This window comes from Calonectris borealis, chromosome 3 (assembly GCF_964195595.1).
Source record: "Calonectris borealis chromosome 3, bCalBor7.hap1.2, whole genome shotgun sequence".
In the NCBI taxonomy this organism is placed as follows: Eukaryota; Metazoa; Chordata; class Aves; order Procellariiformes; family Procellariidae; genus Calonectris; species Calonectris borealis.
In genome coordinates, this window is record NC_134314.1 from 66,178,865 (window position 1) to 66,196,106 (window position 17,242).

The following is a 17,242-nucleotide window of genomic DNA, read 5'->3' on the forward strand; positions in this document are numbered from 1 at the left end:
AGAGGACAGTAAGTAGCTCAGACTCTCTGTCTTCCATGGGGCTGGAGGGACTGGAAAGGGAGACAGGGAGGGAGAGAGAACATCTCTAGACACTAAAGGCATTACACCACAGCACCTCTCACCACATTCCCCATTCACCCACCACGCTACCCCTGTGGTAGATCACATCACATTCCCGCTCCCATTCTCTTCAAACTAAGGTGTTGGACAGGGCTTTTAGTTCTTACTCCTCCTGCTGAGTTCAAGACAGGACAAGCCTTCCCTCATGAATTGGGGCTTATGAATTGTTTTTCAGCTGCTCGTTATCAAGTGACTATAATACACTTACTGGAAATATCCTAGGCTGGGAAATCCTCATGTCAAACAGTAATTAATGGCTTGTTTCACATAATACATACGTATCTGTGTCATCTAAGTAATAACTTGTATTGTATGCATTTTTTCCTTCCTCCTTTGTTATACTGATAGAAGTGAATGGAAGGACTGATCATAAATCATGCAAAACTTGTGGATAAAATACGAACGGATTCAGGCTATTAAGTCCAAGGCCAGAGTTAATCACTGGGTTGTCTTTCCTTCCGTTGTCAGATGTAGGAGACAGCAATAAATAATCCATTGAGCTGTACCTATAGTTGCAACTGGCCAATAGTTGCAACTTCTCAGGAGGAAGCAACTTGATTGTGCTACCTCCTTTATCCCAGTAACACGTGGTGTAAGAAGCTTCTGATGTCTGCTCTAAAAATGGAAGGAGCTATGGCTAAAAGCACATGGTTGGGGAAGGGAGGCAGTAACAGATGAATCTTAATTTTTTTTCCTTCCTCCTGCTCTTTTGATTCAAGGTCTTGCTCTGTATAACATATACCTCCACATTTGAGCTGAATGGGAGTTCAGTGTTGAAGATTGCTGAGGTAAGTGCCTCTGTCATACCATTGCTTGTGTCACTTAATGTTCCCCCGCTACCTAGAGTGTGTCTTCCGTACATACCCTGAAACTGAACTAGTTCCAATCACAGTTACCAGCTTAAGGACTGGTATTACCTTTTGTCTAGTGTGAAGAAATAGCTGCAAGTTGGGCAGGGCTGATGGGCTTGCATGGGAAGGCACTTCTGGAAACTGAGAGACAATTCTACACTACAATGTTGCACATTTACTACTCCTCATATTTACTTTGCTTTGCCTTTTGCAATAGAAAAATTTCCTTGAGTTCCTTATAACACAGCATTGTGCTGATTCCTTACCTGGTGCAAGTCTAAAACTAATGAAGTTTCCTCAAGAGAGGTGTGTAGGCCATAATGTGCCATGTTAGCACAAGCGCCACAATGTGCCTTGTTAGCTTTGTGTGTATCTTTTTCCTAATACATCCAAGTAAAAAATGTATTATGTTGTCCTGTTAGATATATGGTGTTGTCCTGGTGCTATTAGTCACTCTTTTCCCTTTATTCCATTAGATTTTAGTCTGAATTAAATTGCGAAGGAGCTTTGGCTGTAGAAAAACATACTTGAGGGTCTATTAAGTGAGCCTTTGTAGATTGGTGATATTTTTAGTACAGTGTGTAGCAAGCCATGAGGCTGTTTGCTCAGGTTAAAGAAGATGCACAGGAACACTTAATCCTCCTGCACAGCACACGCTGTTGTGTGCGTGGTATATTATAAAATTATATTGTTAATGTGGTATGGGTAGAGCTAATGTCCATGGAGCAATGTAAAGGTTATATACATGTCCTATACTCTAAGTGTATGTAGACATTTAGAGATGTGTTCCTTCTCAGGTTTTGGTATTTTGTAAAAAAGAAAAATCCCATGTGGAAATAAACCAATGTTACCTGGAAGTTACAGTATTTTCTAAGTTTAGGAATAAAATTGACTTTGCATTGTCCCATTGGAAGCTGAGAATGGGGTTGCAGGGATAACAGAGAACCAAAGGAAACAGCTACCAGTTTGTAGCAAATGGGCTTTAAAAGGCATGGATACAACTTAAGCAGTTTGTGTGTATAATATATATAGGATAAAAAAAGTAGTATTCATTCCAGATGTCCTGCACAGCTTAGACTTTGGTTTCTCTTGTGCTATGTGAGACTTCCAAATCCATAAGGTATGGCTATATTTGGAGGTCTTTGTAAGCCGCATCTGTAGATGCTGCAGCAACAATGAGCTGAATTGGTATTTAGAGCAAGCCGCAACTTTTTAAGTTTAACTAAACCCTCTTTAGGTCAGTGTCCCAAACTGAAGAAAATACAGATATTTTCCCCTGCTGCAGTCTTTCTCAGCAGACTTTCTAGCATGCAAGGCAAAAGCTGATGAATTCAGCTTAGTACATCTCTTTGCTGTAGTTAAAGAGCTCTAGCTTAGACAAAATATTTGCTGGGAAGAACATTTAATGGCTCTAAACCTTTCAGATTTCTGTCTTCAAGAGCATTGCCTAAGACTGGGGGAAAACGGTCCATCAGTCATGGTCTGTGTGCTACAAGCTGTATCAGAAATCATATTTTCTGTTCTCTCTGTAAATTTGGATAACAGTAGGTCTGTTATTCATTTAAAGCATCCTGAAAAATGGCTGTTTTCTTTCACAGAGTGGAGTTAAACCCTGCTGTTCTTGGTAGTTGCACTTCATTTTAATTCCCAAAAGCCTTTGCTAGTATAGTGGTACAAGTTAGCACAATGATAGTTTGTCTTTTTTCTTTTAAAATGAACAGGAGCCCTGATGCAGGCTGATGAGATTGCCACAAAGCAAACAAAACTTTCATTTCCTTCAGGGAATTGGAACAAGCTGTAATACAGAGCATGCGTGTTTCTATTTGGAGTGTTTGGAGGTACAGGTATTTTCCCCATGCACCTCAGTGAATGCCTAGGTCTTTCTAATTAGCAAGTCCCGCCAGGCATATACATGCTTCCTCAGGTAAGGCAGAGGCTGTAACAGGTGGACTCGATATGCCTTTGTATCTGAATTCTGTAACGTATAAGCGGTAGGAAACAGAAAATTGTTTCTGAGTTCAGCATTTGCTTAGCCTCAGCATTTCTTTTTCTGACTCGCTCTAAGGGAAAGGTGGCAGAGAGTATGCTCCAGTGCCCCTGCTATTTGGCATTTCTTTCCATGTCAGTCCCTTAGTTTTCCTAGCCTGCCCTCTATAGCAAAGTGCAGCCACTGCAGAATTGGAAAGGTGCTGCCTGCGTTACTGGTAGAACTCTCTGAGAACTCTCTCTGACAAACAAGGCTACAGTCTGGCCGTTTTGCACTGCCTGATCATTCTCAATTCATTTGGACCAAATAATGGCACCCCAAATCTTTCTGAATATTATCAGCTTCAAGTTACGGAAGCATCCAACATGAAGAGTACTATATTTTGTGGCTTAAGTATTGAAAACAGACTAAATCTTGCTGTGTGCACTTTCCCATGCTTGCCTGGACCCCTGCAAGAAAGTTTAATTCATGCTCTGACTGTTGCTTGTTTTTATGTGTGTATTTGTTACTCCCATCTACCTTTTGGAGATTTGTTTTGTTTGACTCTGTTGTGTTTCATTGGCTAACCCTTCTGTGTTTTGCTCTTAGTTGTGTTTTGCATGCCATAGAGCTGGAAGTCCCCGAATGCATGAAATGATCAAAATGTCCATTGCACACCTCCTTGGGGCCCTGAGCTCTCGCATTTTTACTGGTGCTTCTTCATCAGTGGCTTTTCAAAAGGTACCTTGCCCAGCCATTTTAGAACGCAGGGCCTTCTGTAAGACCGGAGCTCGAGTGGATAGTACTGTTGCTCATTAGCCAGCATGGGGAGGGGAGAAAAAAAGGAGAGATGAACCACGCTCTTTCCAGAAAGTCAGCCTACCTCAAAGAATGGTATTTCATCAATTAATTCAGGTACTCTAGAAAAAGACTTACAGCTCAAGAGAATTATCTCAGCAGCACTGGAATGGTTTGGCCTCTGCGAAGGGCTGTACATGGTTAACAGGCTTTAGGGTTTTTTGTCCACTGGAGTTCAGGTGATAGCTGAATGATGGGCAGAGTTGATCCAGGCCTTCTTTTAACTTATAAGACCATCTTCATCACTGACTGATTGATCTCAAGATAAATAAAATCCCTTATTTTTGGGGGGTGTTATTTGAGGGGATCTTGGAATCTTGAAAACAAGCAACAATAATGAGATACGCTGTTGGTTAGGTCCCTTATACCCTGCAAATGCATTCAACTGTAACCTGTTCTAACGTGTTGTCAAAGGAGATAATCAGTCCCAGTTTGTCATCTGCGTAGTGTTTGTAGCATGAGATAACAAGAGATATACATACACTTGAAAAGCTCTGGAATGCTGTCTCTCAGTGTAGTTGGGAAATAAGGGAAAATAAGGCAGGAGCCATAATTAAGTAGTGTGTGACGTCTTAGATCACTCATGATATACTTTATATCCAAGAAACTCAGTCATGCTTTCTTGTGCTCGTGGCTTTATTGAAATGCTGAGGTCACCCAAAGTGAGGGGGTCAAAAGGGTCTTAGGAACATACCTATGTTGTTTTCCACTCTAATAAATGCAGAAATGTGCCAGCAACATGTTAATCTTAAATTTTATAGCCTTAAGCCCACTGCCTTTCTTTCTTAGTCAATGGAATAGCTTGGTTTCATTTCAGTAGGAGTTAGAAACTATCAAGAGTCTTGTCCATGTGCCCATGTCAATACTGACTAACCTATATAATGAGATCACTTCTATATTTCCCTCTTAAAAATCATCCTTGTTAGGGAACTATAAAAATGGCTTTACATCATATAATATCCTTCTCATTCAAAAACATACACCAGATGCATTTATGTATACTCCTCATGCATATCACTTATACTATTTTTTTTTAATTACTTTTTTGTTTAATCTATATCCATGGTTCTTCTCACTACCTATATAGCCGAATGATGGCAGAATAAAAGCACAAAGACTGAAAAGTATGTGAACAGTCATTTACATTTTTTTTTACGGTCATTGTTAATGATAAAACTCAGTGTAGGCCAAAGGACCAAAACCGCTTCTTCGGGTCACAGTCTGAGAGGATTGTATTGCACACTTCTGTCGCAAACCCACTCAGCTCCATCAGGACTGTTAGCCACTGTGTAGTTACTGTGCAGTACTTACAGTGGTTACTGCAGTTACAGCAGCTCCTCAAGAGACCAACAGCTCCCACAGAAAATCTGATCAAGGATAGAAACTGCATTTTGCAGTGTGCTGTCCCCAGGGTCCTAGCTGCGTTATGCTTTGGTGACTATTTGTATAACATCATCTGGGGGCAAAAGTCAAGCACAACTCTGGTCACAGCACAGTGTCAAAAAACTGCGAGCAGCTGGGCATGGAGCCGGGACCTGGATGATCCATCAGTGTTCTTTCATTGCTACCTTGGCTCCTGTGCGATCTCTGAGCTGAGTCATCCTCGGATTGATTGCCAGTTATTAAAAGGCAATCATTTGTGTTCTTTATGGTAAAACAGTATTGTATTTTCTGTATTAGACTTTCAGATGTGCTGCAGTATGTAATAATTAATTATAGAAAAAGTGGCAAATACCTATACAACAGAGCAACAACTGTAAAGAATTGGAGGGTATTTACATTGCAGATACAGACTTGCAGAGTGATAGTTACAAATAAGTATCTAGAAATGAACAATTGAAGCAGCATTTAGGGAATTATCTATAGAGCAAGGCAAGTGCCAAAATCACTTGGGTTTGACAGAAGGGGAGGACTTTGCCAATTTTGCCTTACCATTCCTGCAGCTGTGAGATTAACTGATGAATTACATGCTGCTTCTAGATGCTACTTACTCAGTTTTCCATGTTGCTGAAAACTTTTTATGTTTATTGCTAATAAAGCAATATGAAATAGTAAGGAAGGCTGACTATCTGCATGCGAGAGACCTTGGTATCCTCCTAAAATGTGTTACTGGTAAGTTACAGTTCATATCTCTGTACTGCTATCTTGTTTCCTCATCAGGTTTGCATTGAGACATATGTATCTAGCTGTCACCAGCGGAGCATTAACACCGCTGTGCGGGCAACCCTCAGCCAAATGTTGAGTGACTTGACTTTACAGTTACGACAAAAACAAGAAAATATGGTGAGCCTTCTGGCATCAACAAATGGTTCCATGTCCATGGCTGCAGCGTATTGTACTGGCTTGTTGTGCCTTATGGCTTTTATTTGACACTTCCACAATTAATCCTGTTTAAAAGCTTTTTTGGGCTCTGACTCTGCACCTGCCTCAGAGCAGTCTATCGGAAACGCAGCTCTCACATTGTCAGCTCTACTTGGCTGATTATTTTTTTTTCTCCTTCCATTAAACAAAAGAGGCTTTGTTCTGATGTCAGGCTGCCTTGGCCTTTTCCTTTTCCATTCTTTGTTTTGTTTGCTTGTTTTCCAAAAGTTTTTGCATGACAAACATTTACATAAACAAAACAAATTCTCAACTAAGGAAAGTGTAATTGAGGATTTTCTTCTACTTTTTTGTAGAAGATAATTTAAGCTTATGAAATTCTTTGCTTGGTTGTTAGCAAAAAAAAAATTCTATTTAATGCATTATTAAAATCCATGAGAGCTGTTTGGATGAAATCCCAGCACATTGTCAGTACAACTGTAAATGTTCTGGGCCCGTGTGATATTACATTGGCTTCTTACATTTGTTTGTGCTGCTTTGTATATTATCATATTATCCAAAAAGTACTAATTGTAAAAGTCAGTTTCTATTTATTAGGGAATTTTAAGGACTGTAGTTGTACAGAGTATTTTCCTTATGTCTGTTTTGGGTTAAGATGATCACTTCTAATTTGGATTATTAGGCTAGATTACTTTTCTCCTAATGAGCAACAGCAGAACAGAATTAATCAGTTTATTTAAATTTATCTTCTGACTGTGCTAAGTAGGTTTATTTTACTAGCCAAAACATTTACAAAAAAAAAAAAAAACAACGAACAAACCAAACCAAAACCAGTAGTTTTGACATTTCAATTTGGGTCTGAAAGTTGAATTTTGTCAGTTCTGTTCTTAGCTGAGGAATAGGTGAAAATATATGAGAGCTGCATTTAGTTCCTGGCAGTTTGTTGTTGGTGCTTGAGAGGAGAATTTTGCTTCACCCCTTTGTGCACTGATAGGAAGAACCCTACACCGCAGCTGAACCAAATGATGTAAGAGGTCGTTTCCATTTCCTGACTGCTATTAATTGTGTTGGTACTGTAGCATTAGCAATGACAATGTGATAAACTCTCTAACACTCAATTGATTTTGGTTTCTAAGTACTTTGTGAAATCTAGATTATGCTTTCCTCTCAGTTATTTTCAATGCGACTTAAATGCCTAGTTATTACTGAGATTTTTTGGGTGTAGGAAATCCCATAAGGACTTACAAATCCTAGTTCAGCTCAATGAGATGCGAGTTCCTTAAATCTAAATGGCTGTTAAAACAGATCTTAAGGAATTTTTGAAAATGTTATGCAAAAAAAAGTTTAAAAAAACCTAACAAACAAAAAACCCAAAACAGATAGAGGACATGGATTTGCTAAGAAAGCTCTGCTGTTGAAGTATTGCTTTTACAGTGTTTTTCTACAGCTTCCACTGATTACACCACCTTTGTCTTTTCTCAACAGACAATTGAAAACCATGACACCTTGCAGAAATTCAAGACTCAAGGTATTTGTACCACTTTTTTAGTGATTCCAATCCAGCTTTGTTATTCTTCACTTTCCTTTCATCAGCACAGTACTGTTTGCTGTCACAGGAATTGCGTCTTCAGTATTTCTTACTTTCTCCATAGCTTGATGTTACCTGTGGTAAGAACTGAGACAGTCCTGTTAGTTCCTGGTATTTTCAGTTGTGTCTTCATTTGGACCGTGGTAACAGCATTGCACTCAACATTGTAATAAATGATTGTTTCTAGGTGCTAACTTCTGTAATTAAAGGAGTTTCAGTGCTCTGAAGGAAGTTTTAGTAAGTGGCTTTACTTCCTAAATTGAAACAGATTCATAGAATAGGACATGGAGTCTGGAAATGATTGTGTTATTGTATTTCAGACCAGAGATATGGTTTGTATAACAGCAGCTTTTGAAAGCGCATCCCTAGCAAAGATCTGTTCACGCTTGCCAAATGATTATTTTACAAGAGAATTCTCTCTGCTTCTATTCTGGCTTAACTTCCACCATCTTCCCTGATAGGTAAAAATAATCCCTGCTTTTGATCTTCTCATTGGATTTCTGCAGGAGAACTTGTGTGGATGGAGGCTTAAATCTTTGAAGTGCACAAGTGTCCCCTTTTAAGATCAGGACCTGATCAGACATCAGTAGCTGTGTAGCAGAGACAAACTACAGGGAGAGATACCGAAATTTTAGCTGCCATGTAGAAATACTGGAGCCAGTCCTTTTTAAGTGATTTATTTATATACTTGTTTTATTATCTCAGTTGGATTTCAGCTAATCTTCCGTAAATGCGTGTGAGTAATCAATGCTCTCTCCGGATTTAATAGTACTGCTTTTGCATTTTGTGGAGATCACTTTCCAGTCTAGGACTTTTCCTACTGCATCTTCTCTATGAATTTTGGCCCTACTCATTGTTTAGAAGCTCCGACCAACTCTGAAAGTCCATGCAGTGAATTGACGTTGTAATCCAGCTGCATATATGTAATGCCTCTGATCTTTGTCCTTTTTGGAGGTACTTCAGCTGAGTCTCTTTGCGATGATGTTGTATCTGTCCTCACTGTGCTCTGTGAGAAGCTCCAGGCTGTCATAAAGTGAGTTATTTCAGTTTATAATTTGAATTTATTACCTGGAGATTGAGAGTGTCACTGATACATGTGATTGTACTGTTGTAGTTCTGGGATTATGGAGCAAAACTGTGCTTAAATAAAGTGTTTATTAGAGGAAGTATTGTTCGTGATGCATTAATTTAATCATTACTTGAGATGAGAAGCTGATTTGCCTTCTCTGTGCACTGTTCAGCTTTAAAGAACTTCCAGTAAATCTAATCTATAAGTAACTCCCATACAGCAGCAAAATACTTGTCAAAGGAGAAGTTTTCTGGCTTGAAAGCAACTATTGTAGAGAGAACAACAATTATAAGAGACATGGAAAAACCTAACAGAAACATTTAATATGCAGAATGAATTAATATGTCCTCCTTGGAAAGGCAGCATTTATCCAGTTGAAATAATTTGTATTCCTTAAATTTAGGAATATCATACACTCTACCTACTTGGAAATGCATGAGCCTGACTTTTAAAATGCAGTTATTATGGGCAGTAATAAGGTATTACAATGCATTAAAATACTAAAGTCTCTTGTTGGCCAGTACTGTAACAGTAAATACTTGCTCAAGAGTTAAAAATTACTTCCTGTGGCATTCTAGCATGGCTTGACTAATGGTCTATTAAGAAATGAGCCAAAAAACCCCTTAAGTGTTAGAGAGATGACAAACCGGCCAAAAGCAATGCAAACATTACACAGCTTTTATTTGAAAACTAGATATATAGCAAGCTGGAAATATTTCAAAAGTTTTAAGGGAAAAACAAGTTCTTGCTTGACAACATTGTTTCTGTATCAGTAAAATATGATTTAACTTGCTGCTACTGCCAGTTGCAAATCACCCGAGTGGTAGCGAAAAAGCCAATCTGAAACTATTTTAAATGTAGCATAAGGTTGTCTCTTTGGTTGGACTGTATGTGTCTGAAAGTAGCCTGTGATGAACTCGGGGAAATGGGAGAAATACAAAACAAGCGTGCATCGGTACTTCCTTTTGTATGCTCCACCATTTTCAGGAAGTCTATGGCTTAAGAACTACCAGAGCCAAAGACAGCACAGACATCTTTGTGTGCAGTTCTTCTATAGACTTTCCTCCCATGAGTGTCTCTAATTACAGCAAGATTTGAATGGGAAGAGTGCCTTACTTAGCATTATTTAATCAGTGTCAGCATTTGGGAAAACAAAAGCATATTTCTGAATCTTCTAGAGGAAGATTTTTTTTTTTTAGTTTTGTGCATAGTTACAGGACAATAAGAAGAGATCTTCAAAAGTGTGTATCTAACAATAGCAAGTGGCAAAACGAGCTGAAAGATTAATTCTTTCTGTCAAGTTTTGCCCACATGTGAAGCTATGAACAGCTATCATCTGATGACTATTGTCCACCAAATGATAATCACTTTGAATTACTGGTTATGAAATATCAAAACTAAACTATCTGACAGGATCTCTCAAAATCACTGCAAGTCTCTTAAAAAATTATCTGCAATCCCAGCTCCCCATAAAACTGTGCTGAATTAGAACAGATTGAGGCTGTAGGTAAAATACAGTAAGAAATTCAGAGGACTGAAAAATATTCGCTGAGCCATGATTTACTCCATGCTTGTAGTTATGTACCTAGACTGTTAGGCTCTCTAATATGTGCAAAGCATAGTAAAGGATTCTGGTTGAATCTGAGGAAAATAAATTTAATTAGGATGGCTTGTTAAAGAACTAACTCTATGAATGAAAAGCCTTTACTTCTTTCAAGACCAATTTTGGTATCTCCTTCAAAACACTTTGTTGGCAGCAACTTAACTTTCTAACCTCCAGGTCAGTGAAGTGAGGTTTTAGTATGCTATACTGCCTGTTCTAATTTCTTAGTCTGAAGATTACTTCAATTCCTCCTTCTAGATTTCAAGCTGCTTAGAATTTGGTTTTGAGGGAGGCACAGCTATGAATGATGAGGAAGAGTTCGGGGAGGTGAATTTTTTTCCCGGGACCGCTGGTGACTTTGGTGACTCTGGAATTTGTGGCAGCAGTGATATGAACACAACAGCTATGCTGAGGTGTGCAGGAGTGCGATGTTCGTTTCTTACCTGCAGGAAAACAATTTGGTAGTAAGAGGCATCAAGAGCGCAGGGATGCCCTGTGCATGCCCATGCAAGTGTCAGCTGCAACACATTGATGATCAGCATTAATCTGTAAGAAAAGCTGTTGGGAAAGGCGGCAGTTGTATCTGGAATGTGTGTATCTTTCCAGATAGGTGTGGACTGTTGTGATGAAAAGGCTATCACCTCCAAAATATATAACCAGCCAGCAGTTTTAAACCCTCCATAGCATAGAGTTAGAAATCTAGCTTCAAGCCTTGGGATTCACTATTTTCTGCATGGCATGGTACTGTTCTACGTGGATGAAAATTCATTTATGAGAACAAAAGGAATTCAGGCAGTGACAGAAGAGCAGATGTTTCTCATTCCTTAATTTCAGGAATTCCTTAATTGAGATAAATCCATTCTTTACAGCTTCCTTTACCTACCATCATACATCAGAAAATACATTCCTCCAGCTCTCATCTTGGACCAAAAAAGAATGATTAAATCCTAGTTGTCTTAGGAAGGAAAACCAGAATGTGATTGCAATTGGCGTGGGGAGCTCTTTTCGTAAGGCAGACTCAGCCTTGCTTGTCTCCTGAATCCTGCAGCTAATTCTGAGAGTAGGTACAAGCACGTTGTACATTACAAGTGCATCAATTCCAGGTGTCCACAGGATCTTTCATGTTCTTTCTCATGAAGCTTACTTTGTGTTTATGGTTTTGACAGAGTAACTGACAAGGCCCTGAAAGGTAGCCATGTCATCATGCGACTTTTTGCCTGTAGACATTGACTTTTGACCATTATGGCTGTCACATAGATTTTTTTTTTTTAATTCCTGACTCTGAAATTTGATTAATTAAATCTATTTTCTTTCTATTACTTACAAAAAGTAGCAGATAGGTGCATGTGATCAGTACAAAATAAATGAAATGGTAAAAGTGATCACACCATTGTAAATCCGTAGGAAGAAGCAAAGTAAATTACTGCTGTAAATTGCAGTATAATTTTCAAATGAACTAATGTAGTTATTTTAGAAAATTAGATAATCTGTGTTTTAATGTGACGTGACTGGCATCTTTTCTCTTTGCCAGTGACAATCGGCAACTTCAGCTTCTTTACTTGGAGTGCATCCTCTCCATGTTAAACAGCTCCTCTCCCAGCATGCACCAGCACAAAGGATTCACTGATCTAATATGGTGAGTACATCTGAAGACTAACGCAAATATTCAGTTTGTAAGTATAAAAGGACCTTCTCCCTCCAGCCATGCAAACAAACGTGTAATAGATCTCCAGATGTGAGCAGAGCTCGCTGTTAACCCACTATCAGTTCATTCTGTGTCTCATATAAGACTGGTTAGGACCTCATGCTCAGCTAGCACATTAAATCCCTGTAGTGAATTATCACTGTAATGAAGTCTAATGTATTTAGCCAGAACAGAAAATCTCTTATGCTTTCTGCAATAGTTCGGATTTGTTTATGGCACTAAACACACAAATATTCTGCTTATCGTAGGAGGGTTCTGTAGAGATTTTTACTGCTCTGATTCAGTAGTACAGGAAGATAAGCAGAATTAATGTCAGATGGTGTGCTGGTGACTAGAAATGCTTATGACCTGCATTGTATAAGGGCTGAGGCTAAATGGTCTTCATGGTGCTTCCACTTTATCAAGAAATCCTCTTTTTAATACGCTCACCAGAAAGGCTTGATGTCTTTAGTGTTCGTATCTACCCCTAAATTGTTTGATACCATCACCTCATAGCACCTGAAATAATCCTTTTCCCTCTTTTTGTTTGCAATAGTGCTTTTTTATAGCATTATGTGTAATTGAGTCATAGTAATAAAGCAAGAATATAACTGATATGCAGTTCCTTGCAGTCCATGCCCATCCTGTGACCTCGGCAGGTGATTGTGTTAAGAAAAGATATGTGACTGTTAATGGCAAATGTGTTTCTTGCACTTTTACCCTGTAATTTTTGAAATGGCAGCGTTTGATTTGGGCCCAATTCTAAGGATGCAACATGTAGAAGTACCCATAACTTCCCTTGTTGTCCCAGGAAAATCAGTGGCTGCTGAACTGGGAGCTCTTCAGGTTGATAACACTTGGCAGTCTTGCACAGGGACCCTGCATGAGGCCTCTGGGAGCTCTAATGTAAGAGCAGAATTCCCTCTTTCATCGCAAACCCATTTCAGAAGTTTCTGCCCTTGAATTTCACCCGACCCTTTTTTTATACTTATGTGACTGACTATGGGGCCATCCTATAAGCAAGGTCACTGAAATGATCTCTGTTAAAAGAAAACACTTCCTGTTCTATTTTAAATTTACATCATTTTGATGATCCAGTTTATGCTGCAAATCTACAGGTGTTTGTATTTGTAACTGTGTGACATGAGGGCAAGCCATCAGGGGCAGGACTTCTTAACCCGCACGGCTGCCAAGGAATATGCATCCTCCAGTTACGTGCTTAAGATGAAGTGGGGGGAAAAAAAAACCAAACATGAGGAAGACATGAAACAGTTTAAACTTCAAACATCATTTTGACTATATAGCAGTATAAGTACATGCTAATCCATTAGCTGTCTAGTGAAGTTGTGAACCAAACTGATAGTCATCTTTGTTCTTTAAGGAGCTGTTGCCTACATGCACACAACTTTCTGGCTGGCACTTTGTAGTCAGTTCTCAGCAGAAGATGAAGAAGGGAGCAGACAGAGAAGATGTAGCTCTGTGTTCTTCTGACAGTGTTCTCCATAGTTTGATACAGAGGCACTTTGATGGGACTAAGATGTGTGGGGAATATGTTGCTGTTGCAACCTGTGATTACGCCTGCTTCGAAGCAGGCATGTTTCTTAAGCAGTGAATTGATATGTTTTGAAGTGTACCTATTTGGAGAAAGAAATGGAATAAGCAGAGTCAAAGTCATTATCTGATGTCTGATTAAAAGTTGTTTTTCTTTCTGTGACTTCAGGAAGCTGAGCCGTTTTAGCAAGCACATTAAGAGAAGCAATGAAAGTTCTGGGCTGCACAAAAATCTTGAGAAAATAAGATATATTTACCTATAAGGATGTGTTACTTTTTATGCTGAATCATTACTTGTCATTGGGTGCTTGCTCTAGGCACCAGCTTGAACCTCTGAGGCACGTGGGTGAAAATCAGGTTTGGGACTGCATTCTTATGCAGCTCTTGGCTTTTTAAATTGGGGTCTTGCAGACTGAAGTATAATGTCAAGTGTGTAAGCGCAAAGCTGAATTAACAGCTAATGGAGCAAAGTGCTGAGTTGGTTTTGGCTCTGGTTCCACAGAAGAGTGATCTGCTAGTGTGGAATCACTTAACTTGAGTGTTCATGCAGAAAGACAGTTGAAGGATGGTATATAGTCCTTCTACACTATACTAGTGTATAGTGGCATATGAGGATTTACAATGCACACTTTGAGTTACTGTAAAGGGCTTTAATTATGTTCTCAAAAGCCAGCAAAACAGAGGTTCACAACTAAGGGTGCTTACTAAAATACATGCATGTGCAGTTCAGTGATGGAACATCAGGCCTTCTAGTTAACATAGGTTGGTTTTGTTTGGTCAGCTTTTTTTAAAGCTCCCAAGTTGAACTGAAGAAGAAACACTTGGCAGTAGAAACCGAGAATTTCTACCTTGCAATAGGTTGCAGCCAATGAAAGAGGCAGGCATGCTATCCTGTAAAGGGCAGCACTGTGCAGCAACATGAACTTGCAAAATCAGTACCATGTTTATAAAGCACCCAAAAGTATTTCCATATGTACTAGCATGCTGATGCTTGGGAGATGAAAAAAACCTGGCATAATTTGTTATTCTATCTAGCCACTGCTGTTGGCTGATCATTAAAACAAGAGTGTGTATCTCATTTATCCGTGGGCTATTTTCAATCTGTTCCTGTGAGATGATTTTTTTTCAGTTACCATCTGCTGCTTTTCTCTTTTTCTCAGGAAGCAACTGTGTCCAGCCCTAGTAGTAATCCTGGGAAATCCAATCCATGACAAAACTATCACCTCTGCCCACAGCAGCATCTGCCTTGAGGCTGATTCACCTTCCTCAGGGATCTCTGATCATGGCCGGGGTTCAGGTTGTTCCTCCACAGCACCTGCCCTTAGTGGTCCGGTTGCACGGACCATATATTATATTGCAGCAGAACTGGTTCGACTGGTGGGGTCAGTGGAATCCATGAAGCCTGTGCTGCAGTCTCTCTATCACCGGATATTGCTTTACCCACCACCTCAGCATCGAGTAGAAGCCATCAAAATTATGAAAGAGGTAGGATAATCACACGTGCAAATCCAGGCATGTAGAGCAAAATGTTTATTTAACAGTAAATGTTGCTGATACATGCATACCAGTCCATTCCAGACCTTAGCGCTAGGGATGTTGAAATCGCCCTTTCTGAGCACAGCTGTTATATTAAAGCCACTCTGACAAATATTTCTAGTTTTACAAAGTCGTAATAGCTATATTTGTCTCCATAATGCAAGCTGCTATGGCAACTCCATCAGTGTTCATGCTGTGGTACTGCATGGAGCAGATCTTACTGAGTCATGACTGCTCTTTTGGGTGAGATACAGTATAGTGATCCAGTTCTCAACTTCTTTGGCATCTTTCCCCACTCTCTGCTCTTGCTAGAAGGAGACATTCATCCTCACAGTGTTGTATTCCAGGCATTAAGGTGAATATATGCTTTGATTACATGCCAGGTTTTTGAAATACAGTTTCCTTGAGCTTTATTAGAATAGCCACAAGGAAGCTGCCAATCTCTTAAGCAGCCATGTCAGGACCAGTCCGTTCTGGCCTCTTGGCCGGTGCCTCTGACAGCACTAGAAATGGAGCATTGTGAGACTTCTTTGAGCAGCAGCTGAAGTCATGGGCTCTTCCATTTCACATGTGCGGCTTTCTTCTCATGTTGTGGAATACAAGGCAACTTACGTATTTTGTAGGAACAGTGGTCTCTCTTAGAGGATTTTTGTTCTAGCTGGTGCCTACCTAGGCTGTTCTGTGACTGAAGATCTCTCCTAACACAACACAGCCACCTGCGGGGTTGTTGTCTGAACTGGCAGTCAGCCTGGCACTTGTCTTCCTCTAGTTTTAAACATAGCAAGATGACAACTGAAGGTTTAGGAAAAGCTCAGTCTAGTGCTGTTTCTTGCAGGACATATCTGTTGCCTCTTTCTGCTTATTAATATGGGCTTGTTTGTAAAGCCGCCTTGTATTTCCTGGTGGGCATTAACAGGACGCCACCCAGCAGGTTGAGTCAGAAGGAATCACTGTGCCTATCTTTGCATGACTCTTACCAGTTTGTAACTGGGTGACTGAAGAGAAAGGCTCCCTTTGGTATACAATGTAACGCAAGATGCTTGCTCTATATTTAGGCATAAAGATTGTCTTGTGTGCGGTATCAGTTGAAACGTATTTGGTCAAAAATGTAAAGCAGCGGAGAACATTTTGTATGTGATTTGTTGAATATTCTGTTCTTTTCTCTCTGCTTTTCTGCCTTTAAAAAGAGGAAAGATAGCTTTAATAAGTAGAACATCAGTGTGCTGTTTTCCTTTGCTGTGAGAAATTACAGTACTGCTACCTCAGGTTCCAGGGCTTGACAGAAGTATGACTCATTTATTGTATTTACATAATGCTTAGATAATCCTCCAGTAACTTCTGTTTCCTTTCCTTTCAGATACTTGGCAGTCCTCGGCGGCTTTGTGATTTGGCAGGGCCCTGCTCTTCTGAGTCAGAATCCAGGAAGAGACCTATTTCTAAAAGGAAGTCCCATCTGGATCTTCTCAAGCTGTACGTTTTGTTTCCTCCTTTAGCCTCTTCTCTCTTAAACCTGTGCACACAGGACCCTGAAACAGTTGCAGCTGTAGAAGCATATCCAAATATGAGCCAGGGTATCTCCCTGGTTAAACAAGCTGTGAAAATGGAAGAGGGGTAAAAGCTTTTACTGGTTTGTCATCAGTCTGGGCCTGTTTGTAAAGGCATAGATAACTACCTTGTGGAGTTTGCCAAAATATCCAAATATGTTGGTTTACAGCTGGAAATTCCTGGGGTTTGGGTCCCTAACCTTGCAATGAAATAACTGTGTGCTTATTTAGAGGTATATTTCCAAGATGAAGTCAAAGGAGATAGTCAAAAATTTAAACATTGTCAGATTGAGCAAGAAGGATTCTCAGTTCTTATAAAGATCATATCTTGTAGATAAGATAATTTTCAGGACACAGATGGCTTTAAATTTAGCTTCAGTTGGGTGTTGAGGGTTTTTTCAGTGTAAGTGCTTGTCTGTAAGGGAAAACGTACTGTGCATGCTGGTACAAATGCATAGTAACTTTCTCTGGTTGGCACTCCCTTTACAGGATGACCATGTCCACATGCAAGACATAATAATTTGTTCTAATACTAGTTTTCTTTCTCAGGAGT

The 17,242-nt window shown here is 39.6% G+C and overlaps 1 protein-coding gene across 5 annotated transcripts in view; it reads left to right on the forward strand.

Annotated features, from left to right (window-relative positions):
* The window catches only part of ARFGEF3 (ARFGEF family member 3), a 100,520-nt gene that overhangs the window by 39,227 nt on the left and 44,051 nt on the right, over positions 1 to 17,242 (forward strand). For 2 of the 5 annotated variants that reach the window (XM_075145937.1, XM_075145938.1), the window contains exons 5-12: positions 840 to 908; positions 3,547 to 3,678; positions 5,956 to 6,078; positions 7,600 to 7,642; positions 8,657 to 8,735; positions 11,906 to 12,010; positions 14,770 to 15,094; positions 16,503 to 16,615. In XM_075145937.1, coding sequence (XP_075002038.1) covers positions 840 to 908; positions 3,547 to 3,678; positions 5,956 to 6,078; positions 7,600 to 7,642; positions 8,657 to 8,735; positions 11,906 to 12,010; positions 14,770 to 15,094; positions 16,503 to 16,615 — 989 coding nt within the window. The remainder of the gene's footprint in view (positions 1 to 839; positions 909 to 3,546; positions 3,679 to 5,955; positions 6,079 to 7,599; positions 7,643 to 8,656; positions 8,736 to 11,905; positions 12,011 to 14,769; positions 15,095 to 16,502; positions 16,616 to 17,242) is intronic. The other 3 variants (XM_075145939.1, XM_075145940.1, XM_075145942.1) reach the window with 3 other exon arrangements.